Source organism: Clinocottus analis, unplaced genomic scaffold (assembly GCF_023055335.1).
Source record: "Clinocottus analis isolate CAN_PGR_092001 unplaced genomic scaffold, fCliAna1.0.p SCAF_20, whole genome shotgun sequence".
NCBI classification, from domain to species: Eukaryota; Metazoa; Chordata; class Actinopteri; order Perciformes; family Cottidae; genus Clinocottus; species Clinocottus analis.
The window spans coordinates 6,589,864-6,607,560 of NW_027175932.1; the positions used below are offsets into that span (position 1 = coordinate 6,589,864).

At 44.8% G+C, this 17,697-nt stretch overlaps 2 protein-coding genes across 2 annotated transcripts; both read right to left on the reverse strand.

Annotated features, from left to right (window-relative positions):
- Positions 1-255: 255 nt before the first annotated feature.
- Positions 256-8,855, reverse strand: smo (smoothened, frizzled class receptor). The gene is made up of 12 exons (XM_068585969.1): positions 8,178-8,855; positions 6,554-6,753; positions 6,207-6,416; positions 5,922-6,094; positions 5,601-5,820; positions 5,380-5,503; positions 5,174-5,266; positions 4,744-4,852; positions 4,215-4,400; positions 3,422-3,570; positions 2,628-2,762; positions 256-2,500 (listed from the first exon to the last, which is right to left on the reverse strand). Exons 1-12 carry the CDS (start codon positions 8,437-8,439, stop codon positions 1,887-1,889), a joined length of 2,475 nt encoding a protein of 824 aa, XP_068442070.1. The 5' UTR covers positions 8,440-8,855; the 3' UTR covers positions 256-1,886.
- Positions 8,856-11,109: 2,254 nt separating this feature from the next.
- tspan33a (tetraspanin 33a) lies at positions 11,110-16,900 on the reverse strand. The gene is made up of 8 exons (XM_068587066.1): positions 16,693-16,900; positions 14,477-14,534; positions 14,085-14,212; positions 13,553-13,627; positions 13,099-13,194; positions 12,863-12,991; positions 12,616-12,780; positions 11,110-12,518 (listed from the first exon to the last, which is right to left on the reverse strand). The coding sequence occupies exons 1-8, from the start codon at positions 16,789-16,791 to the stop codon at positions 12,417-12,419; spliced, it is 852 nt and encodes a 283-aa protein (XP_068443167.1). The 5' UTR covers positions 16,792-16,900; the 3' UTR covers positions 11,110-12,416.
- Between the last annotated feature and the right edge of the window lie 797 nt (positions 16,901-17,697).

Consider the following 17,697-nt stretch of genomic DNA (forward strand, 5'->3'; position numbering starts at 1 on the left):
TGACGCAGCAACGTTATTTTGTAGGAAAATATGAGGTAACATTAATATATTTCAGTAAAATGTGAACTTTTTAAGTTCATGTTATACAAGTTGAGTGAAAATAGGTCATGTAATTTTTGTTTGTGTTAAGAAAAAGAGAAAGAAAAGTGTAATGCTTAGCTGGCAGAAGAGGATTCTGCATGTAGCGCTTTGTTTTTCATCCAATCAGATGCTCAGGTCTTGGACTCGGCTGTAATAATAACAAAACACAAGCCACAAAGTGTAGGGTTCCTTTTATTTACATATAAAAACAAAAAAGTACAGCTGCACAGAGGGACAGTAAACTTATTTTGACACAGTTGGGAGACTAAACACAAAAAGCAACTCAAAGCTGAAATCTTCTTCACAGCGTACAAAAACTGAAACTATAACTTTTAAGGGCATAGAAAGTCAAACTGTAATCTTCATTTAGCTCCTTAATAATCTTTGAACATAAACATTTTGGGTGGATATCTGCTATTCTTTATTTTGCTACCCAACTCCCTATATCGTTGAATGTATAGCAGTGTGGTAACTACTCACAACATAAATAATGATCTACCATACACACCTCACGTGAATATCTAGACACTTACGTGAGACAAACTACTCCGCGTTGGCTAAGTGACTTCAGCATCATTTATCCATATTGAGTGTAAAATGACAAGACTAGGTGACATTTTGGTTACAGCACAAGTACAGTGACAACTTTTTATAGCATTGTTGACTCTTCCCTTTTTCTTTATCATATCAGCAGAGTAATCAAGTGATTCGATATATAAATCTGTACAAATAATACCCTTATTGAGAAATCTATAAACAACCTATGTACATAACACACATTTAGAAAGAGAGACTTTAAAATAGAAGCATTTAGGTAAAAAGTGACTTCTAAGCCCACGGCGGTCTAGAATACATCAAACAAGGGAAAACACATTTGAAGCCCAGTTTATATTGAATATGTACAACAGATTAACACAAGTGGAAATGTTGCTATTAAAAAATAACACTTTCAAGGAGAAAAGTTGTTTTGAAAGATACAAGAAGAAAAGCCACAGCTTTAGTTTCAGCATGTTTTTTCTCCAGGCAAAACAAATCAGCTATATTTGTTGGTTTATTGCACCAGGCAACCGAGCAAAGGCAAAATGCACCTTAAGTTAACTGCACATAAACAGAGTAATTAATAGCTAAATAGTGGTGGGAAGAGAGACATAGTCTAAAAAAAAAAGCATTAAATATAACACCAAAGAAGACCTGGGTTCAAAAGTATTTGCAAGTAGCCCGTAGCATTTTGTAAACCTGTGTGGTCTTCTGTGAGAGTCTGGTTTCACAGCCCTGGGGCAGCAAGAATAACAATGACACAAGCTGTCATTCAAAGCTTAACAATCTAATTGATTTGTACAAGTGTTATCGGCTGCCTTCATCTTCAAATGTCCAGAATGGTCATAAAATTTTAAAAAAACAAGCTGACAGTGTCAAATTGAAATTCCTCGGTGACGTCGTCCTGCCACGTTTAGAGTTGGCCGTCTGGCCTGGATGATGAATACATAGCGGGTTCTGTTTCAAGCCATATAAAGTTTAGCTGCCTTTGCCTCGTCATCATGGAGTTGCCTTTGAATTTTGATCGGACACAAATAAAGTGTAACAACAAAAAAAAAGTTCATTAACTTATTCACAACACGTTTTTCCACTTTATCCCTTTGTCTTTTCACAAGAACAAATAAAAAAAAACTGACCGGCTTAGTTCCATCTTGAACGCTGGGGAGGTGGAATAAGCTGGAATTTAGTATGATTTAAAAAAAAAGTATCCAGCACTTTCTGTAGCTTACTGTCTGCGTACCGCAAAGCAACACATCGGAGCCGCGCTCTTAGAAGTCAGAGTCGGCATCCATGAGCTCCGCCTCCATTAAATTGGTCCGGGAGTGAATGGGTCCATAGCCGGACCTTCGTCCTGCCGGCACCCGAGCCACGTGGGCCAACCTCTCCGACAGCCCGCCGTTGAGATCCGTCTCCCCCGGGTAGCTGGAGGGCCCGCTGGGCTGCCAGGTGGAGGCTGAGGGGAGGCAGCGCGGGCCGAGACCCAGATCCTCTGGGCGGTCGTTGAAGGTGGTAGGGTGGCTTCGGCCGGAGCTGTACCGACCGCTCTGGTAAGACGGGTAGGAGCGCTTCTGCTCACGGGGCAGAGGGTAAGAGGGTTGGATATCTGGGTAGGACCCCGGCAGGACTTCCTCCTCCAGCTTCTGCTGTCGCCGCTGCTGCTCCTGCAGGTTCGCGACCAGGCTGGGGTGGCACGGCAGTTTGGGCAGGCGAGGCACCGAGCTGCGGCCGAACTCGCGCTGGCGATAAGCCTGGTGGTCCGCGGCGTCCTCCGCCATACGCACCTCCTTCTTCCTCTTCTTCTTCTTCTTTTTCCTCTTTATCATCTCTGGTGAGATCTCGGCCTCCACCATCCACAGCCTGTTCCTCTCGTCGGCGGGGGGTACTGTGAAGAAACGACAGAGAGCGAGTTGGTGTTCGACAGCTCTCGGATGAAGAAAAAGATGGAAGGAAAATGAATTATTTGAAATGCTCTGCGGGAAGCAGCAGGTGTCATGGCCTCCAGCGCTCACCTGGTGTACCGGTAGGAGTCACAGAGATGTCATGAGGCAGGATGGCGCCTCGCCTGGCCACCATCTTGGTCACATGCTGCGCCCAGGCGGACGACATGTCATTCGACGGCTCATTGAGCTCAAAGTTGATTCCAGCTATGAGCGAGAGAAGACAAAACCACAAACTCTCCATTTGCAACAGGGACAGCCGAGGACAGCTTTCAACCCGACGCAAACTTAATGGCTCCCCCGCGGTGCCTCTATAGCGCTGAAGCGCTCCAAGCTAAACAAGCAGGGCGGCCGCAGCAGCCACACAGTTTATATGAGCAGAGATGTGTCTTTCAGTTCTTAGCTGCAGACATAACAGTTGTCCCTGACTGTGGAGCCTCAAAGCCACACAAAAGGGAATGGAAAAATCTTCTCAGGCCAAATACGAAAGGAAAATAATAAAGAGCGGTTGTTGGCATGAGCACATATGATGCTAAACCCAAATATATCTGCCGGGCTATGAAAAAACTATGAGAAAACTATCTTCTTGTACTTAGGGTGATGCAGCCGTGTACTAAAAGGGGGAATTAATGAATAACATGCGTACAATAACGATACTAACGTGAGGTATGAGCTGCACCATAAATAATCCAAATCACACGCTTTGCAGTTTCAGTCCTTTACCACAAGGTGGAAGTATGCAAACGTCTTCATCCCCAGTAGAGGACAATGTAGTTTTCTGTTCTCTGCATTAAAATGTACTGAACTTCTCCTAAACTCGCAGTTGAGACTCACTCGGGATGATTGATCTCCGCTGAAAGACTCACCCACTGGTCCTTCATGGGACATGGTGTGCATGCTGAAGGACAGCTCCTTCTCTGGGTCCTTGTGAAGTTCCTTCCTCAGCGCGAACGCCTTGGCGATCATCTTGCTCTTCTTGATCCTCTTGGGTTCGTCGTCACTGCGGCCAATAATCCTGACACGGGGACAGAAGGCCGGTTCAGAAAGAAAGACCCGATCGAAGGATCCTGCGGTCGACGCCGCCGGCAGCCGTGTGACACTGAGCGAGTTGCCGGTTTCCAAGCGCGCTCTTTTGACGGCACTCTGGATGAGACCGTCTTAAACCCCACAGCAAAAGCAATAATTCCAAGGAGCTGAATTACTGTTGTTTTTTTTTCTCCGTCTTCAAAGCCAGAAGGAAACTAAATCCTGTGAGTGAAATCCAAGTCACAGTGAGCCCCTGAGAGCGCCGTTACAAAAACCAGGGATTAACACCGCACACTAAAACACACACCCTGGATTCTGACTACATTTACGCCTCCGTACTGTTAAATACTCAGGATGAATATACGCGGCTTGTCATGGGGCTGTCTGCTTCAGGTTTGGCTGCATGGAGCTGAGACTTTCCCCCCACGCTGTTATAATATCTTTAAAACCACATATGGACGTGGCCCGGCATGGAGCCATGATCGTAATGAGAAGGGACTGACAGAGAGATTGGAAAAGGCAGAAACGGAACAACGAACACTAAACACAATCTTCCGAATAAACATTTTTACAACTCCCGCCACAGAAACGGTCTTTATTTGGAATGCTGCAGTTCACTCGACGTTCGCTCACTTGCACCAGGTCCGTTTCCAGATGAGGATGGTGGCCTTGGTCCAGACCCAGGTGCTCATAGCGATACCCGTCCCGAACATGGAGAACAGGTTGATTTTCTCCACCATCAGGCTGGGCCGGTTCTTTATGATGCATTCTGGGATGGGCTTGTTGGTCTGAGAGGCGATTGTCACGTTGGCTTCACACCTGTTGAAAAGCATCGCGGAGGTGAAAAGCCACAGCGGCTGGACCGCGCCGCGAGAGCCCCGCACAACTGCTATCCACGGGGCTGAGGTACACTCAGATGCTGGTAAATAAGAAAGTCTTTCACATGCCGGGGAGGGAGAGAGCGGTTTACATTTTTGAGGCGAAATTAATTCCAATCCAGCCAGTGTCAACACCGGGAGGAAATAAGGCTGCATTCACCGCTGCAGGCCGAGCGGTTACGCGGCGGTTTTGAGTCCCGACAGCGTTAACTTGTGGATTTCTGTGCGGAGGGTTTGCAGGTGTGCGGCAGCGGAAACGTTGCCGAAAGACAATAAGAACTTACAGCACGTATTCTCTGAAGCTCCTCTCCCATTCAGCCTGGTTGAAGAAGTCGTAGAAATGGCAGCCGAAGGTGATGAAAACAAAGCCGAAAGCGAGGAAACCGAAAATACCTGACGAGGAGGAACAGAAGAACATACACGTCACGCAGTGAAGAAATGGAGCGTCGAATATTATTGTTACATGTACAGTATTATGTAAAATCAATGTAAATGTCACAGAAATGACATTTAATTACAAGAACTGGTGTTAATTCTGTTGAGGATCAAAAACGTTCAGTGGGCCCAATAGCACGCCGCTACGGACTCTTAACACGTTTCCAATCTGAAACCCAGGTCTCTAAAACCGATTATGACCCGGATAATGTTTTCCCCTCATACTATTTTCTCCGGTCGCCACTGAGGTGTGAAGTGGCACCACATGAGAGAACATACCAAGTCTCAGCATCGTCTCGTTGATTTTGCTGGCAGCTTTCTCACTCAGTAGTCCTGGGTGGTTGCTCTTAATGGAAAACAACGTCATGACGCCTAAAAAGAAGAAATGAAAACAAAGGATGCGGGGATGAATTTGAGTGTACTATGAATCTGCTTTACCAAAAAGGTCACTGAGCTACTTTCCTATAACATAAAACAACACTCACCCCGAATGAGGAAGTAGCCGCCGACAACAAGCACCACTCCGATGGGGGCCAGCACAAAGCCAGCACGGTATCTGTAGTTCTTATAGCCGACGAAGCAGATCCCACTCACCGAGTCTCCGTCCACCTGTGAGCCGCAACACAACGAGAAGAGGAGGTGCTGTCAACCCCTTTTCAACCTCCAGGGTGTCGGACAGTTTGAGGCGGGGCGGCTCCCTACACACCTCGGCGATAGCCAGGATGGCCACGGTGAGGACGAAGGGGATGGACCAGGTGACCATGTGGAAGTAGGAGGTCCTGCCGGACAGCGGCTGCTGCGTGGTGCCCAGGGCTTTGAAGGACGTGTGCCAGGCGTAGGTCAGCATGACGAACCAAATCACGCCCGACATCAGGGAGTAGTACACGATGATGAAGATGGTGACGCACGACAGCGTCTCCGAAGACCTGGAAGGGGGAGGGGCACAAACAGGGATTGGATTACATTTCCAAGTCGGGGAAACGATCTCCGGTCTCACGACCGAGCGGTTGAGGACTTTTGGACGTACGACGGCTCCCCGAGTCGCATGGTGTTGTCGCTCTTGCACACAATCTCGTCGCGCGCGCCATCCAGGAACTGGGCCAGCCAGCCGATGCTGCCCACGAAGAAGCAGGCGTTGATGTAGAAGAGAATGACAGCCGGGTAGCGGTTGGAGTTCCTCCAGTCGGCAAGAAACGTCGCCTGAAACGGAGGGCAGAGGGTGAGAAGAGGAATAAAAAATAAAAAAATCGGGAATAGGAAGCTTTTCCCTGTAAAAAGTGAAATCGCGCGGGACGTTGTCGTCGCGTCTCACCAGGGTGAAGAAGGTGCAGAGGAGGGTGATGGTGCCGAAGTAAGCGATGTAGGCGTGCATGTCGTTGTGCTCCTCCTCGGTGAACAGCGGGTTGTCACACTGGATGCCGCAGCCCTCCACGTCCTTGTACCAACTGGACTGAATGTCCGTCTTCACCAGGGGAGCTTCACACTGGCCGGACATGTTGAACTTCAGCTTCTGCACCTCGTTCTGCACACAGAGGACACAAATTCAACCTCGTGTCCTCTGACCTTTAACCTGCAGTGAAAAGCCCCGTCACCCATACACACACACACTTCCCAGATCAATAAAGTCTCACACAACATGAAAAGGAGAGCGAAGCGTACCGCACAGCCCACAGGGAATTGGTCACACTTGAGGAAGCTGGGCCAGCCTCTCTCCTGGTCCACGATGCTGCACGGCCGACGCGTGGCCAGACACAGGCTCTGGCTGGGCAGCTCGACCCGGCCGTTCTCACATTTGGGCATGTAGATGGCACAGAGCAGCGGCTGGATGACGGACCAACAGCGAGGAGCGTTACGCAGACCTAGGGCAGGGGGAAAAAGCGGTCTTCAAACATCCTGAAACAGTCAACAGACCGATGGTGGTGATGGTTATACTGAAGATGTACACATATCTAGAAGTCATGACAGGAATGAGCAAATACACAGACCGGTCTATTTAAGACTGACAAACTGTGATCATCTTCAGTCACATCATCCAACTGATAACTGCGTAACATCAATTTTTAAAAATAGATTAGTCGATCAGTGACTCAACTTATCAGCAAAAATGCCAAAAAACCTGCTGGTCAGATAGATAGATAGATATATACTTTATTAATCCCTAAGGGGAAATTTGTTGTTAGAGTAGCGCCTAACAGACGTGAGGATGCTACTGTCCTTTATCATACACGGCAGTTCATTTATTGTCGTCACTCAGTCAAAATGAGCAATCTGAAGACGTCACATTTGGCTCTCATTTTGTCCACAAATTGATTCGTCGAGATAATCAGCAGGTTGTTAGATATAAAAAAAAAATCATAATAATCCGGAAATCGGAAAAATAAATCAGTGGTTGCTGCCCAAATTTGAGCAGCCACAATTGCCATAAAGACTCTTTTTTTTCATTCGTGAACAGTCCTGGTGAAGAGGGATGAAATGAAACATGATTAAAAATGAATCTGTGTAAAGTAAAAATGTTTCAACTGGCTACAATTGAACATCCAGCATAATGAGGAAGAGCGTGCATGACAAACATACATCTACTTAAACATGAAGAAAGTTAGACCCAACATTAACACAGTTAGACAGTTAGTACATTGATGGTTCACCTCTCTCCCCTCGGCTGTAACCCTGACACAGAGGAGACCACGTCACATACAGACCAGGCCCTCTGTGACCTGGGTCTGACACAGCATTAGTACGTGCTTATGAATGTGAAGCAGAATATCTAAAAGCCCTTTATTAGCGAGAGTATCCTATTGTTGGCTCTCCAACACCTAGGAGTGATTCCTTTTGTTGCCTTTAATGGCTCTTAAGCCTTCATTTCCTGTTGAGGCTCTCTCCCCACCTCCAGCCTCCATCCCATCCCATTGTCAAAGCAATTAACATTATTATCACACACAAACAATGCAAACAGTACTGTGAAACTGATCCGTATGCACGCATTTATGAGGGTGCTACAAATTGCAACTATGAACGCCAAGCCACTCATATTTTATAAACTACACAGTGGACGAAGTTATTAAGAATCACTTTCAAAATAATGTAAATGGATGTGAATATTCGTTACAGCAGTCTTCGGTGTCACTGTGCTTCTGAGACTTTATCTCCCATGGTCCAGCGTGACCACCTCGACAGTCACAACCCCTGTCTTGTTGCATTGCAGCACGAGGACCCCTCTTCTTCTACGAGATTAAAAGATCCAACACTGAGATGGAGCACAAGTTATCGCACTCGCAGTTCTCACCGGACCACATGGTCAGCTTCTCGAAAGCCTCCTCTTGGGTGCTGGAGTCCTCCGCCAGGATCAGGGAGGTATGCGTGTACGGCAAAGGCGATCCCAGACATGTGTTGTACTTCAGAGCCTCGCAGGTCGACGTCTTCTTGCAGTTGTCCTCGAACACGGTCCCGTTGGGCGACAGCGCCGCGCCGCAGCCCGACAGCCAGGCGGCCCAGACGCACAGCATCCCGCACAACCCAACAATGGGGCTCCGACCCCGGGAGGACATCTTGGGAGTGAGAGGTTCAAAGAAAAAGGAAGGAAAAAAAAATAGAAGGAAAAAAAAAGGGATCACTTTGGTTTCTGGGGCTTCACTTATCCGGTTTTCTCGGGAAGCCCAAGAGGTTTACGCGCTTTCCTCATGCGCGGTAGAAGAAGCGACCAGAGTCGGCATGGCGAGGGGGAATCTGCGGGGCGCTTCAAAGTTTTCTCGCAGTCCTCCCAAACTTTGTGTACGCTGCGCTTCTCGTCCGATCCTCGCTGGATCCTCTTTGGATTCCTTCATTATCCAAAATCCGAACAGCTCCACTCCGGGGGAAAAAAAAAGAAAAGCTGTCGTCACTTCCACGCACAAGAAAAACAAACGTTTTCTTCAAAAGCACGTAAAGAGTTCACTCCTTTAACGCTGGGTACGAAAAAGACATCAGGCCGAGAAAGTTGCAGATTCGCCCTCCCCCCACCTCCAAAAAAAACAAAAAACTTGCCATGAAAAAAAAAAAAAAGAGTCTGGATGTCTGTAATAGGATCTCCGGTTCAGACGCACCACCCCTTCTCCTCGGCCCCCCTTTTCTTTACGCTGGCAGAAAAACAAGATGCTCCTTTCTCCCACATCTCTACGTGGAAGTGTCTGAGGAGACGGTTTTGAAGCCGCGTTGGGGTCCCGAGTTGCAGCTCAGTGTCTGGGTGTTGTGTTTTTGTGTGTGTGTCTGTGGTATGCACATGGTGGGGGGGAGAGCCCGAGCCACTAAAGCTGCCCTCCCATCCCCCTCTGCAAGTGGAAGAATGTGCCTTATGGCAGGCCTTCTCAAGCGTTTTTCGTCTTAAAGACCCCCCAAAACAACACAGACCCCCATCTGACTGCTTTCCTCTCATGTGAGAGGGGCTTCGTGGCCCGTGCTGAATCATGGAGGGTCTAACACAACGTGTCATCGGTGGCAAACTTCAAGGCAGCAAAGCTGAAAGGTTTCTCACTTTTATGAAGGACCCCCAGGTGGTCCTCAAACCCTCTGAGGACTCCTGATGTACCAAATCAATCCATACAGTGGTCCTAATACAGCAGTCAATTATAACAAGATATTTAAAATTGTGTCAACTCCAAATTCGGCCTCTGATGCTGTACACTTTCTTATGATGAAAAGCGTCTCTTCATAATCGATTATGTGCTTTTCATCATCTTTGAATAAGATTAAAGATTCAAACGCTTCAGCGGCACAAGAGGAAGGCTCAGCCGTTTGCACGCAGATGAAGAAGAATTAGAATGAAAACTGAATACAAATTAAAGACAAGGTGAACAAGATGAGATGACGCCGCAATACACTCAATGTACAAATACAATACCTTCTATTCATGCAAAAATACATTTGCAGGAAAAAAATGTATTACATACAATATAAATAAAGGTATGCATAGTAAATACTCACATGTATATCAAATTATGGTCAATGATATACACATATTGTATACATCAACTCATCATTCTGAGAGAACACTACACAACATACAAATACTGTACATGTGGTCCAATCTGCACGGATGATGCCGACTGAAACTATTTAGTCATCAGAGATAGTGTCTGTTTATATGGAAGTAGTGTGCATGATAGTATCGGAGGGAGGGAGGCGGTGTCTTCCTGTTGTTTAGGTGGCGGCTGGAATATTTAAAAATTACAGCTGCTTAGCATAGAATATGAATGTACACTCAGTTCCATGACTTTGGGCAGCTTGACGTTCATTGTGTTGTGCTTGAATAAGTCGAGACACTAAATCTCCACCACACTGCTGTTGTTATCGCATTAATTGGACCGTGCACTTGTGGTATTTGCATGGCTGTAGATGCTTTGTTTCTCTCCTGGTGTTCTGAGAGTAAAACTGGGTTAACTCTGGTTCCTCCTCTGTGTGTGTGTGTGCGTGTGTGTGTGTGTGTGCGTCTAGGCCTCCATGAAACCCACAGCAACATGGCCGCCTGAATGAGTCAGAGGCAAAAACCAGGGACCACACACAGAGCAGCGGTGCTCAGGCCAACACACACTCTCACTCTCTCAGACACACACACACACACACACACACACACACACACACACACACACACACACACACACACACACACACACCTGTGCCATTCCAGATTGTGCAGCATCAAATTGGTGATAAAGTAGATTTAGTTGCGTGCTGAACTCAGTGAGGGGGAGTTACTGCAGCTTTAAACTCACACAGAAATGTCTTGTTTAGATTGTGGACTTGTGTCAGAGGCTGTTAAACATGCAGGTCTGTTTCTGCTCACAAAGATTATAGGCATCAGGTTTCAGGCTGAAAATGCCTCTCAACTCAGCTTTTCTTTCGTGAGGCAGAGAAACCGCGTGGAGACGAGAGCTCGTGTTGGTTTGTGCTTCTTCACAGTTCCGTTATAGCGTTTTCCAGAGCTTCTCCAGTTAAACGACAGCTCTTTATTTGAGAGATCCTAAACAATTTGCCTCAACTTATCACCTAATGAAAAGAGAAAACCGAAATCTAAAGCTGTGGATGACTTTCACAGACCTGAGAAAGCCCTAAACATTGACAACCACACTGAACAAAAAACATTTAAATACGACTACAGCGTCAGAGCTAATTATGCTGTAATTGGTAGTGTATCAAGACAACACAAGAGGGTGAGATTATTTTCCGTGTTTTAGTTTCAAGTACATTTTTCCCCCCTTTCTTTCCACAGTCAGAGAATCTCAACCACTGTCTGCTCACTGATTGGTCACAAAATACAAACATGGGCGGTTTGAGTGACCACATCAACAAAACAACGCCAGAGCACCTCAGGCATTCACACAACTGTTTTCTTTAGTGGGGAATTGGGAACTGGGATTCCCCACTCCTTTTTTTGCATTTACATTCAACGTGATTTCAAAGGAGAAAGCAAGAGGTGAGAACAGCACATCACCGACAGCATATACACCGTAAAGAACATGAACTTTCTTCAAAGCCGATGTGGTTTGGCATCACATTGAGACCGAATGCGGCGGCTCTGCAGCCATCAGGCCGTCATCTGGCCACACGGGAGGAAGAAAAGACATCTTGTGCAGTGGCAGTCACAAGTAGCTCAGCATGGACATTTTGTTATGGAGTCAAACCAGGAGGGTGAACATTATCTTTAAAGTTAAAAGTCAAATACATCCTTAAAAAAACATCTAACAAGTTTATTATACTGTTAGAATATTCCGTTTTTATAAGAAAGGTAAATGGCATTTCTTAGGCCCATGGTAATACTTTTTAAACGCATATAAAAGCTTGTGAAAGTTTTACAAACTAGCCTACATGTGTGTCTGCTTTATGCACCACCATGGAGGAAGCAGGCTGACCTATTTGACACAGGTATTTGAACAGCACATTAAAAAAAATACATATTTTAGGGTACACACTGCAGATACAATAATAAAAACAAGAACCAAATATCAGATGCATCTCACAGACACTGGCACTATTGCTGAGCATACACAGGACACTCTGACATCCTTTATTCCATTAAAAAAAAACTATCTACAAAATCAATTTATGTTAGAAAATACATTTCCCCTTTTGAATAGTTATTATTTGACACATCATGGATTCAGCTGAAACAATGAAAGTACATACGCATTGCTAACTTTGACTTATAATAGATTATACTGATTGCAGTTCTTAAGAAAAAAGTCAATATGACCTTGACCACCAAAAACCCTCATGTACTGTCTGAAGTTAGGTAAAGTCAGACATGGTCCATGTCCAGAAGGTGGCAACAGAGTCCTGTGTCTGCATGCGCTTCTTTGGACCTCCACTTCCATCGTTCCGAGTATTTGAAAGCACATTAACTCTGAGTCCACATGCTGGCTGAACTCTCGTCTTGTGTTTTGAGGTCCAAGAGCAATGATGCCGAATGCTCAACGACAGGCAGAGGTGACTGCCGGTGCCACCGGCGTGTCTCTGGTGCTGCTCATCACAATCTGGTCTAATCCGGTCGGAGTCATCGCCACGGATCCGAGCGGTGCTTCGCGGTGTAGTGCTGGAGCTCGACCTGGTCTTTGATCTGGTTGATCAAAATCTGAGACAAGAGGATGCCAACCAGCTGTAGAAGAGAAAACAAACAGAGAGCTCACCAGCTGTGTGTGTGTGTGTGTGTGTGTGTGTGTGTGTGTGTGTGTGCACGTGTGTGTTTGTCCTACCTGTGGTATGGCCAGTCCCAGGGCGATGCCTCCCAGGAGGAACATGTTGCTGTGGATCCAGTTCACCAGTGTGTCTATGCAGCCATTGGTGTAGATTTGGTCTCCAGCTACAACGTACTCTAAATTCTGCATGTCCTGGCCACACATGGTGTTGATAACCAGCAGCTGTACACAGACAGTCACACGTCAAGAAACGGCCACGAAGTGCATCCAACACCAGCCAGGAGAGGCTCGTACGGCAGGTTACCTCGTCTTTGGGGAAGATGCAGCAGGAGAAGGGGACAGAACAGCGTTCTCTGCTGGGGTTGTCCTGCTTGCAGTCGAAGTACATGTTCTTGGACCAGTCCGTGTACGTCACGCCGCCACAGCAGCCAAACTGAAGACGCAAAACATGTGAGATGGAAGAAATTAGGAGACATGTTCATCATCTGCGTGGACACTATTGATGAGGACAGTCAGTATGTATGTAGACTAAATCTTTACCTCTTTCTGACCAAAGTCAATGAGGTTTTGCAGATCAATGTCCTCTCTGTAGTGGACGATGGCGTTGTTGATCATCTCAGTCACTCTATACCGAGCCTGTATGACACAAAGATCATGTCAGGTAGACGGGTTATCGTGACAAAGCAGAAGTGTTTACCAGCACTATATGTGAGCAAACTCTGCTCTTCATTTCTCTAGTTTTTTTTTTTGCAAATGTTGCAGCAGTTACAGATAAAGACCAGCAGAGGTCAGTGTGCCACCCCAAGAATGAATCAAACAAATGCCTTTTTTTTAAAGGTGCATCAGTATTAATGTGAAGTCTTGGCTTCTCACAAATGAGATAGCATTTGTATGCATATTTTCAATGTGTTGAATAAATTGGAAATGTGGAAAAAAAAACATACATTTACGCAGAAATGACTGATAGAGAAACCCCTCCAGATTATTTCATTACCTTATCAGAGAAGACGAAGCCAAGAATCCCAGCCGTCAGCTGGAGCAGGAAGATCACCGTCAGACAGATACAGAACTGCGATGAGGAAAGAGAGAGAGGGCACTGTGAACTTAATCTGTTTGGAAATCATTCTTTAGATGACAGATTCCATGAGACCCTGTGGGTCCATACAAACGCAGCTGCTACTTGTTACCTCCCATACTTGGAGAAAACTGAATAATCCTAAAAGCAAGAATGATAATCTAGTCAAATAACACTAATGGTGAAATGGATTTCTAAATAAAATCTTTGTTTCAAATGTATGATTAAATTTCTTCATGAAAACACAAACACTGTACATACAGGTATCAACCCTACTATTGAGCTAATAATAAAATGCTGTGAGTGACCTTGAATGTGACACCATTACCTCAACAGCATGTCATAAGCACATCTCTCGTTCTCTCTGTTATACTGTAACACATCATCTTTAGAGGACACCTTGAAGCCTGTAAAAAAGAAGGCAGGAAAAAAAGAAAAAAGAAGTATTTACTGTCTGCAGAAGGCAGATGTTTTCTCGCAGGGAGCCCACGCAGCCACAGAAGGTGATGATGAACATGAGGAACCCCACGACCATCAGCATTATAGCGGGGTCCACTGCCAGAGATGCCAGAGCGGCCTCTGAAAAGAGGAAGAGAAGAAGACTGATGTGAGGGCAGCAGAATGACTCCTCTCTAACAGTCTCAGGAAACATGTATAGAGAGGTGTGCTGCATTTAATTCCCTTTCTAACAACACAAATGTAGAGGCTGTTTTCCACACTGTGTTGTTTAGTGGAAGCACAAAGCCAACAGGCAGAAGCACTGTCCTGACATGCAAACACTCCCACTGGCTCACTGCAAACATAAGAAAAGTCTGAAAGCTGTGTCACTGAAGGATCATTTACCTGCATGTTTCATCATGCGGGCGTACACGCCGATGCCCACCATCACCACGGAGATGACCTAGGAACGAAAGAGAAAAGATATCTTTACACCTCTTTGCATTTTAAAATATAATATTTGGGCCATGATGAGGAGAACGCACACGTTGCGGTCGGTGGAATATTTCTATTGTCCGCACTTGTCCAAGGAGTGGCACCACTCACCAGGTATATATGAGTCTATATATGAGTCATATAGACATGGCTGTACTTTCCTTAAGAAATACACTCAACACTGGATGCTTTTTTTGTTTTTGCGTCAGTGCTGCAAGTGGAATCAGTGCTCAACTACAAGGCCGAGACGTTTTCCTTTGAAATGTAGATTCTGCCGTCCACTCTGCTTCCATTTGACTAAATCAATCTGGCAGCAATGTGCACCTTTCCCTAAAATATAAAGAGCCTTTCACTCAGCGCTCCTCTCGGTCTCAACAGCATAATAGGGAACCCTCACAAACCCTCTTCCCACCCTGAATGAAATGGATCCAGTTACCACAGACGCTGAACCGAGATGTGTCCGCTCCTTTTGTAAAGGTTTAGTTTCACCCTGAATAAACCAGACACCTGAAACAGTTTTTATGCCATTTGGTGTTGCATTAGCTAATTTTATTTATTTATTTATTTATTTATTTATTTATATATATATATATATATATATGTATATTAAAAAAAATAAATTTTTGGCCACTAAATTGCTAATTTTTTGACAAAACTTATTCCCTCACCTGGTTAATTGTACCAACTTCAAACAGCTGATGACATATTTCATAACTATGAACACTGCATGACATTTTTAGTCAAGCAAAGATACACGCATCTGCAGTAATCTTTGGTGTGTCCGACACGGAGCCAGTTGTAGCCGGAGGCAACAGAAATGACAACAACACATTCCACGTTTCGAGCGCTTCAAGTTTTTACAAAGCCTCATCCTGTTTGTGCACCGCCAGAAGTCAGGAACACGGCGGGCGCAGTCAACCACAGCAGTCATGTTGACTGAGTGCAGGTGGGTTTCAGGAGGCACTGTTGAAAATGGAGAAGGAAATGGAGAAAGCAAAGCTCTACAGCCTTTGTGATGGAACGAAGCACTCCTGAAAACGTTTGTTCATGTTCTCAAATACATATTGACTACAAATGAACTATTTTAGTTGTTACTGTTTGTAATTTGCTGCAGCTCTTTTGCTCAACCAGCAACAAAAAAAAAGTCTCCACTAAACCCCAACAAGATTAATCTGCAACCACAGATCTGCTTTCAAAATGTTTTAAGCCAGAAATCTCCTTATGTTACAGTCCCCGAGCACCTGACACTGGACCCCCAAATGAACTTTGGTTTGTTCACAATCCTCTGCCGAGCTTCGCTGAAAACCTACGATCATTAACATCCCGTGTGGGAGACAACACGCCGTAGTCAGACACTCATGTTACAATCGCTGCCAAGCTTGTTTGAAAGGAATAAAATGCAACATCTCACTTAGTGTGGAATCTGCTACTCAGAGAGTTTCGCCATTTTCCCACCAGTCAACCTGAAGTGGGGACCCACTTGTAGAAGGCTATCAGCATATGAATCAATGAAGGTGTGTGTTCCTAAGCAACTGATTAAGTCATGAAAGGACCTATAGTCTGAAAAGAAACCACAGCAGTCATGTTGACTGAGTGCAGATGTTTTAAACATTGTTGTTGAGATGACAAGATATGTTCAGATTGAGCAGGTTCTGATCTCAAAATCCCCTCTGACTAAATATAATAAGCCTAAGTAGACTTCTGATTTCAAAAGTAAGAATATAACTTGGTGTGCGTGGGTGTGTAGGTATGTGTGCGTGTGTGTTTTACATATTAACTTCCCCCTTTCCTTGACAATGTTTCCCTTTTGGTGAAACAAAGTAAATGAACAACATCTCAAATAGAGCAGTGCATGCTGCTATCTCAGCAGACATTACCTCACGTGCAGGTTGAACACAAGTAAGAAACACCGCAGGTCGGGCACATGTTGGAACTTGAAATCCAGAGAGATTAAGGTGAACTCTTATTTAGGTTTTTTTTAACAAGTAGTTTAACTCCAGCTACCAGGAATCAAATCTGATAAGCCGAGAAACATAATGATTAACCTGCGCACCGAGAAGAGTAAACACAGACGAAACAACGGTCTTTGTTACACGCTGTGTTTAACAGAAATGAGAAATGCTCACCCAAAATATGAAATTAAACAAGAACACCAGGTACTTGACAACTGGGCTGACGAGGGAGTAGTCGTCGCCTGATCCAGGTGCGCCTCTGCGTCCTCCCATGGCGACAAGTATCCAACACGCGCGTTATCCAAGTTGACGCACAAATGAGATTAAATGTCTAGAAAAGGAGTTACCGTAAAGCAAAGAGCGACTTCTCCTGATAGTTGAGCCGAACTACACGTTGAGAGAGTAGTTACAAGCCGCCTCTCCGGGTCTGACTGGGCGCGTAAGAACTGGGTGTTACCGGTGTGTCAGATCATATGATACAATGAAGCTCAACACGGGCCCCTGATTGGCCCCGGAGACCTGAAGTGAAACCAGCAACAGTTTACTACTGCATGCGAATACTAAAGTGTATTTTTTTCCCAAAAAAATGATGACATAATGCATGAACTGTATTCTGTTGGTATTTTAATTTTAATGTACGGTGTTCTTTTGTCATGCAAGTGTAATACTAAAAGTTGGATTTAGTTCTAACTGGATAATATATATATATATATATATATATATATATATATATATATATATATATATATATATATATATATATATATATATATATATATATATATATATATACATATATATATATTAATTATATTAGTAATTTTCTTGAATTACATTAAGTACTTAACTTACATTATAATCTTTCTCATTTATTTATCAGACATGTATAGTTTTGCTTGGATATATAAACGTGTATACATTTTCTCTTTTCACAACAGTCTGTAGCACAGATTTGACAAATACCATTAACGGTGGTTGGTTGCAGTAAGACATGCCAGTGTGACAACAATGCAATGTACCAACACGGTCCGTGTACGTTTTGTTCGTTTGTTTTATCGTTCATTCGAGAATACGGAAATACGGAAAAACGGCCGTTTCTTCGTTTTCCGTTTCAAACCAAAAACGGGAAAACTGAAAACTACTTCCGTTTTCTCGTTTTTGGCGTCTGAAACCAAAAAC